Source organism: Canis lupus, chromosome 18, assembly GCF_048164855.1.
Source record: "Canis lupus baileyi chromosome 18, mCanLup2.hap1, whole genome shotgun sequence".
NCBI classification, from domain to species: domain Eukaryota; kingdom Metazoa; phylum Chordata; class Mammalia; order Carnivora; family Canidae; genus Canis; species Canis lupus.
In genome coordinates this window covers 25,442,732-25,450,921 of record NC_132855.1, presented here as the reverse complement: position 1 = coordinate 25,450,921, position 8,190 = coordinate 25,442,732, and the positions used below count along the sequence as shown (strand labels likewise).

The following is an 8,190-nucleotide window of genomic DNA, read 5'->3' as shown; positions in this document are numbered from 1 at the left end:
ATTCTACATACTGTCATTTATTGTTTACACAAAATATTTCACAGAGGAAACAAAACCTTCCACATACATGTATCAAAACAGTTTTTCTTACTTCTTATATTATATACCTAAGTTTTTTTTATATTATATACCTGAGTTTTGAAAAAGCAGTAGTTATTAAATACATCATGTAACACACGCAATACTTGGATAAGTAGTGACAGCAAAAAGGCTTATGGATTTAAAATATTTTTATTGGGGTGCTTGGGTGGCTCAGTTGGTTGAACATCCAACTGTTAATTTCAGCTCAGGTCATGACATCATTGTTGTGGGATCGAGCCCCAAATCCAGTTCCATGCTCAGCAGGGAGTCTGCTTAAGGATGCTCCCTCTCCTTTTGCCCCTCTGTCCCACTCTAAAATAAAATTTAAAAAAATAAATAGGCATGGGTCTGCACAAACGCAATCCCGGATGGCTGTGGCTGGAGCTCACTGGCTGAGACGGGTGGTATTGGCCCTGCTGCTCTGGAGCCCACGTCTGCCTGCCCAAGAACTGTTGGCTCTGGCCCAGCTCTCACAAGAAGGTTGTTGATCATTATGAAAATCCTAGAAATGTGGGGTCCCTTCTAGCATCAAAAAATGCTAGAACCATGGGATCCCTGGGTGGCGCAGCGGTTTAGCGCCTGCCTTTGGCCCAGGGCGCGATCCTGGAGACCCGGGATCAAATCCCACGTTGGGCTCCCTGCGTGGAGCCTGCTTTCTCCCTCTGCCTATGTCTCTGCCTCTCTCTCTCTCTCTCTCTGTGACTATCATGAATAAATAAATAAAATCTTAAAAAAAAATGCTAGAACCAGATTGGTACGGGCCCTAGCATATGGTGATATAATGAAATTGCAGATTCAAGTGGATGAAAAGGGGAAATTTGTGGCCTCCAGGTTTAAAACATTTGGCTGTGGGTCTGCAGTTGACTCCAGCTTGTTAGCACCTGAATGGGTAAAAGGGGAGATGGTGGAGGAAGCCTTGACCATGGAGAACATCGACATCACCAAGGAGCTCTGCTTCCCCCCTGAAACTATGCTACTCCTTGCTGGCCAAAGATGTAATCGAAGCTGCCCTGGCTGATGACAAGCTGAAACAAGAACCCAAGAAAGGAGAGGTGGAGAAGAAATGAGCCCCCAGCGAAGTGTACAGCGGGTCCCATCTGCTGTCTGTCCTCCTACCACACAGTCACTGTAGATGTTCAGAAGCCCCTCACACTGCAGTAAAAAGAGCTCTGAGACATAAACAGTGGTTGCTGGTCACGTGGTGGCTCCAGTGCAAGCAAAATACATAGTTTACTCCTTCCAAGTCCCATCCTAGCTTTCAGCCCTCTTTTATCACCTTAATATTGTATTGAGTCTAGTTTGAATTGTGTGCATGACCTCAAAACCGAAATCAGTCACAAAGTCTCAAGTGTCGTTAGTCCATGAAGTGTGCAAATACCTAATCTCACCTGAATCTATCTTGGGGAAGATTATCAGTAGAAGTAGTATGATGATTTAGTAGAACCAATTATTGTACATAAAACAGATTTGCATATACATATAATAAAAGAATGTAAGACCAATAAATAAATAAAAGGTTTTTATCTTCTAATCTTATGAAGTCATAAACCAATGACCAAATTTCTCAAAGAAGTGTAAAAAAACACTTCTGAGTTAACTTCAGAATTCTCTTCCATGAATATTGTTAGAGAAAAATGGAGAACAATGGAATAAACTAATGCTTGGCCTAAAATAGATACTGAGCATACATACAGGGGAGAGGATAATGTCTTCTTTGGGTATAAGTTTTGCATTGCATGTATGTTTTCTTCTATAAATCCCTCCAACTGTTCTTCAAGGAAGCTACTATCATTTTCTTTTAAAGATTTTATTTATTTATTTGAGCGAGAATGAACTGGAAGGGGGGCAAATGAAGAGGGAAAAGTAGACTCCCTGCTGAATAGGAAGCCTGGTGCAGGGCTTGATCCCAGAACCCTGGGATCATGAGCTGAAGGCAGCCATGTAACCAACTGAGCCACCCAGTGGCCCTACTATCATCTTTGTTTGATGTGTGGGAAAGCCTCTGAGAAGTTAAGGTGCATCCTCATGGAAGTAAAACTTACCCATTGGTCTGCAGTCCAGATATAGCTCAAAAGGTATCCTACATCCTCATCAGAAAAAGGCAGCAAATGTACAGCAAATTTATTTATTTAATAAAAGGGCTTCCCATAGAATAATTGCAGTTTATTTTAGACATAAACAGCACTCAAGTCCATTCTATATTAGGATCATTTACTCTTAATGTGTAGGTCTCTTCTCATCCATTCTGCGAGAACAAGCGAATCTTAAGCATGATGGGCCAAAATGGATCATCCTGGATGGAGATATTGATCCCATGTGGATTGAGTCCCTAAATACTGTCATGGATGATAACAAGGTGAATAATACCCTAGTGCTGAATCTTAAATATCACACCTGGAGTGTAGTAAGATCTATTCACTTGTTGACTTGAATACTAGTTTTTAATCATGAACCTAATGTTCTTTATGTAATTGCTATTTTGATAAGTGGCACTATCCTCATAATTCTCGGAATTTCACTGTTAAAGAATTGAAGGGAAATGCATTCTTCTTATCTGTATAAATGTAACCATCTTTAAAGAGAGATATATCTGAGAATTTGGTACACGCCTTACCATTTTCTAAGAGCCAGGCATAAATTATTAAAACTTTGATCAAGTTTGCAATACTTGGATAATAAAAAGAAAAAAATGATGAAATTTTGCCATTAAAATTAAATAGTTCCTGTGGCTACAAAATGCATTTCCAAGCATTTGCTATGGCTAATCCAGCATTCCCAGCAAAAACAAAAAGCAATGTTCCAAGTCCATGAGACACCACTTAAAGCAGCGCAAGGTCTGTGGTTAGGGTCAGGTGAAAGAAATAGGTAATCATCCTTGCTACAGAACAGAATTACTAACCCTCTTAAATAAGCGGTAATTACTGCTTTTCTGCATTAAGACATTGTTCATCATAAATTGTAGGTCTGAGATCTTTATACTTGCATGAGTTTCTACAGGACAATTGATAATTGTGGAATTTCAGATTCTAAACAAATTTTATTTTTATGGTGTTCAGGCCTTTAAATGTAATGAGCATTTAGAGCCAATGTCTTCTGTTAGTAGTAATTACTACAGATATTGAAAGGTTGGCATGAATGAGTCCATGTTGGTGAGTTTGTTCCTCAAGGGTCAGGGAGCTGCCCTCTGGGATTAACTGAGATCTTTATTCAGACCACCCTTCCATTGGGACAGTGAGCTCATTGCTTCTGGCACTTGTACAGGGGGCCGCGGGAGAGGGAGTACTTGGTGTTGTGATGGTGAGTTAGCTGCATAGCCTTTGCCCCGGAACTTGACAGCGAGTCTGTTATGCTGTGCTGCTCTCTCCAGGTGCTGACCTTGGCCAGCAATGAGCGCATAGCACTTACTCCCTCCATGAGGCTGCTCTTTGAGGTTCATCACTTACGGACTGCAACCCCAGCTACTGTTTCCAGAGCCGGTATTCTGTATGTGAACCCACAAGATTTGGGCTGGAATCCGTGAGTACTGCTTTTCTTCTTCTTTTGATTGTGATAAAATATACATAACAGAAAACATTTTAACCATGTTTAAGTGTACAGTTCAGTGGTATTAAGTACGTTCACATTGTTATACAACCATCACCACCAGCCATCTTCATAACTTTCTTCATCCTCCCAAACAGAAGCCCCATACCCATTAAACAATAACTACCCAATACACCCAGCCCTCGGTGCCTTTTCCCTTTCTACCTCTATGAATCTGATTCTGCTAGGTACCGCTTATAAAGGGAATCATACGGTAATTATCTTTTTGTGATAAGCTTATTTCACTTAGCATAATGCCTTCAAAGTTCATCCATGTTACAGCATGTTCCAGAGTTTCTTGCCTTTTTAAGCCTGAATGATGTTCCATTGTACGTATACATTTTACTCATCCATTCATCTGTTGATAGGTTCTTGGGCTGCTTCTACTTTTGGTTGTTGCCAATAATGCTTTTGTGAACATGGGCATAAGATATATCTTTGAGTCCTTGTTTCCAATTATTTTGGATGTATACTCACAAGTGGAATCGCTAGATCATATGGTAATTCTATTTTTAATTTTTATTGGAACCACCGTGCTGTTTTCCATAGTGGCTGCACCATTTTGCATTCCTTCCAACAGTGTACAAGGGCTCCAATTTATGCACATTCTCACCAACACTTGTAATTTTCTCTATTTCTTATGACAGCCATCCTATTGGGTGTGAAATGGTATGTCACTCTGGTTTTGATTTACATTTCCCTAATGATTAGTCATACTGAGCATCTTTTCTTGTGCTTATTGGCCGTTTGCATATTTTCTCTGGAGAAATGTTTACTTCAATCTTTTGCCCATGTTTTAAATCTTGTTTGGTTTTTGTTTTTATTGTTGTGAATGTTTCTTTTTCTCAATCTTAGTTTTGAAAACTAAAATTTAATGCGATCATTTGAAGAAGGTATTAGCAAATAAATTGAAAGCTAATTGATTAGGCTGACTTAAAGAAAATAAAATTAGCACCTGTATGCATTTGTCAGTTTTAGTCGTTCGTACCTTGTACATGTTAAGAACTCAGTATTTGTCCAATAAGTGAAAAAGTAATAATAATAGGTCATACGGAGCACTGAGATATAAAGAAGTCACTTATATAAATATATTAATGTCATATAAACATGTATGTTCATACATGAACAGCCATGCATGAATAGCGGTAATGCTTTGATTCAGAATAAGTATGTCACATCAGGATGACTGTGTCCCTCACCTGCAGGTCATCTTCCTCTAAATCTCAGTGTGAGATCCATCCCTTCCACATTTTGGTAGTCCCTCATTCCCTTGTTCCTGCAAGCACAGGTACACTAAGCAGGCTCCATTAATAATTGTGGCATGGCTCTCTCCTTCCCAGTTTCCCAGCTCCATGCCCACCTTTGGCAAGCCAAGTCTTGCTTGTGATCCTTCCCTGTGACCCTGATTTGAGGATGACCTCTGTTCCCTGCCCAGATGCTTAACTGATGCACTTCTCCAGGCTACTTTGTCTGGGTACTGATTTGTTCATTAAAAGTCTTATTCCTTGAGTCTACAGCCAAGTATGCCCATGCCCAGGCTTCTGTGTTTAACAGTGTTTTATTGGATTTGTCTGGGGAAAGGGTGATTTTCAAAAGCCTAAAATGGAAAGGTCTTCTTGAGCTAGTAAGTCCTTTGCTTGGCTAGGATTCAGACTGTCTTCTAAGGATGCTTCTATGGGTTTGGGGGCTGCCTAATAGAGAATTTCCAGTATCCCTTGTCTCCCTCCCATACAGAGAGCAGAGGCATTCCACACACTACATTTCCTTCAGGGGACCCCTCACCCCCCTGGGTGTTGTCTGATTTCAATCATGAACCTCTCAATTCCCAAGGTCTATAATTCAGTCTCAGTAACATCACATGGAGATTTGTGCTAATAAAAGCTGTCTAAATCCTTATTTCAAGGAGGACTTTTATCTAATAAGTCAAAGAGTCTTATTTGATTAGAAAAGACACCCAATTTGCATTCCTTAAGAAAGTTAAACAACTCTGTCCTCACCATTACACTTTGTTTTTATGGCGGCTTTTGTTTTATCTAAGATTAATGGGTAAGTTTTAATTTTCATGTGTGTGACCACAGTCATTATCCAAAACAATGGAGATCTTCTCTAAAGGATATTTTTATATTTTTACCTCCTACTACCAGAATCTTTAAATGAACTACAAAAAAGTGGCTTTTTCAGATTGGGGGATATGTTTTCACTCCATATTTTTTGGATACATTGCTATCTTACTTTAATGTCATAATATTAATTACGGGATAGGTTTGATGTATTGACTCATTCAATCCTTAATTATCTTCTGAGATAAAATTATCAACCCAGTTTTCTTTTCTTTTTTTTTTTTCAACCCAGTTTTCTAAACTGATATCTTAGGACTCAATTTCCCCCAACTTTTTAATTTGAAAGTGTTCAAAATTATAGAAAATTTGAAATACTAGTAGTATACCATATGCTTTTTTTTCTACAGTACCAATTGTTACCATCTTACTACATTAACTTTCTCTCTGAATGTGCATATTCTCTCATGGACATAGAGGCACATTTTCTACTTCTATTTATTTTTACAAAATTATCTGAAGACATTAGCCCCTTTACCACTGAGTACTTGAGCATCTGTCCCCTAAGAACTAGGATACTGTCCTACATGAACATAGTACAATTCACATACCTAAGAAATTTGTTCTTGATACAGTATTATTTAATAAACAGTAATTTTTCAAATTTTCTCAGTTAACAGAAATTTCCTCAGTAGATTTGTCTGTTTTAAAGCCCTTGTCAAAACAAGGACCATGCACTGCCTCTAATTGTGTGTATATTCTCCTTTAATGTAGACTAGCCTCCCACCTTTTTGTTTCATGACATTTACAGTTTTGAGGGTAATAAGCCAGATGCCTAGAAGAGTGACCCATTGGTGGTTACAAAGTGGTAAACTTCCTAATTCATTCATTCTATTTATATATATGAGGTGACATTTTCCTATAAATAATTCCTCTTCTCTCCTCCCCATCCCCTCTCTCCCTCCTGCATCCCTCTTCCTCCCTCTGTTTGTGTCTCTCACTTTCTCTCTCCCTCTCCCTCTTTCTTCATGGGTATCATTTTCTATTCATGGTTTCTTTTCTTTTAGTTCAGTGGATTATAGTTCATTATGAACATTATCCTATTTGAATACTCACTTTGCCCCAAATTTGCCAATAAGAGCCCCTTCCAGGCAGCCCCCTTACATGATCTTTTTCACTTTTCATTCTCAGTCTTTGAGTGCTTGGCTTTCTGGCTAACCAAATGATTCTGGCTCATTTCATTCTTCCCTGACACTCGCTGGATTCAGTCCTTTCTCCAAAGAACCACAAGAAACTACTTTTTGTATAAGGAATGGTATTTAGAATCCAAGATAGGGATGCTAGGTGTGCTCATTGCTACCGATAAGTCCTTGCTTTTAAGCTCTTTCAGTAAACAGAACTGGCAAATACATTCTTAATTCATATTGTTTTAAACCCTAAGTTTTGTGGATAGAAGAGATGATAAAATGCTTTGTTTATGGTGTCTCTCTGTGATTCGATTCTATTCAAGGACTGAAGGTAGTGTCATTATCAAGTGAGCTTCTTAGATATTTTTAAATTCACTGAGTTCTTCTAAAAAATAAATTTTTATCCACACCTAACAGACACAGAACACATTGTGCCAGACAACAAACATCCTTAAAATCACATGAACATGTGACTGGCTATAGAGATCAAATACTATTTTACTTCTCAGTCCTAAGTAAGCTTACTAGGTGAATGCTAGACAGTGCATGTATGTCTGTTGAGATCTTGAGAAATAGAAAAAGAACCAGAATTAGAAGAAAATTTCTAAAATATTATCAGCAAGATTTTTTCCCATTAGAAAGGGATGAAATGCATAAAAAGGGATTAAATGCATAGAAAAGGAAAAGCAAACAGGCAATGAATTATTTAAATTTATTCAGAATTATTGAATCCACTTAAAATTTTTTAAATCACTTAATTTAAAATTATTTAAAGCGAACATAATTGAAAATGAGATCTACCCAATGGTGTGTTCCTCAAACCACAGATAATGAAACAGTGGGGATATCTCTGGAATTTAGTCTGATTCTAAGAGATTACTGGAAGATAACTTTTAGGAGCCACATCTTTAGATCATACTTATTCCTTTATTACTTTGGTTGATAATATCCTTTTGACTCTGTCTCTCTCATCCTTTCACCTGCATCAGATAAGCTTGTTGTCTTTTACCCCTGCAATCCCATCCTGTTTATATTTGCAAACATATAGATTCAGAAATCATTGACATGCACTACCAGTCAACACACCATAACTTCTGCCATTTTTCCAGGCCACCGTGAAAGATAGAGAACCTGCAGTTTGCTTTTGGGGGCACATTATATAATGAGAGCTCTAATGAGTTCTTGTTCTCCTACAGGACACTATTGCAGTCCCAGACTATTAAGTAATAAATTGAAAACTGTTTAGAAGTATGAAAACTTTGGCCGCCTTGTTAGTTCCAAAC

At 38.2% G+C, this 8,190-nt stretch overlaps 1 protein-coding gene and 1 pseudogene across 1 annotated transcript in view; both read left to right on the top strand.

Moving 5' to 3' along the window:
• DNAH11 (dynein axonemal heavy chain 11) overlaps positions 1-8,190 on the top strand; it is a 316,619-nt gene that overhangs the window by 135,878 nt on the left and 172,551 nt on the right. The window contains 2 exon segments of the mRNA XM_072783813.1: positions 2,287-2,437; positions 3,449-3,597. Coding sequence (XP_072639914.1) covers positions 2,287-2,437; positions 3,449-3,597 — 300 coding nt within the window.
• LOC140609490 (iron-sulfur cluster assembly enzyme ISCU-like) lies at positions 450-1,148 on the top strand (annotated as a pseudogene).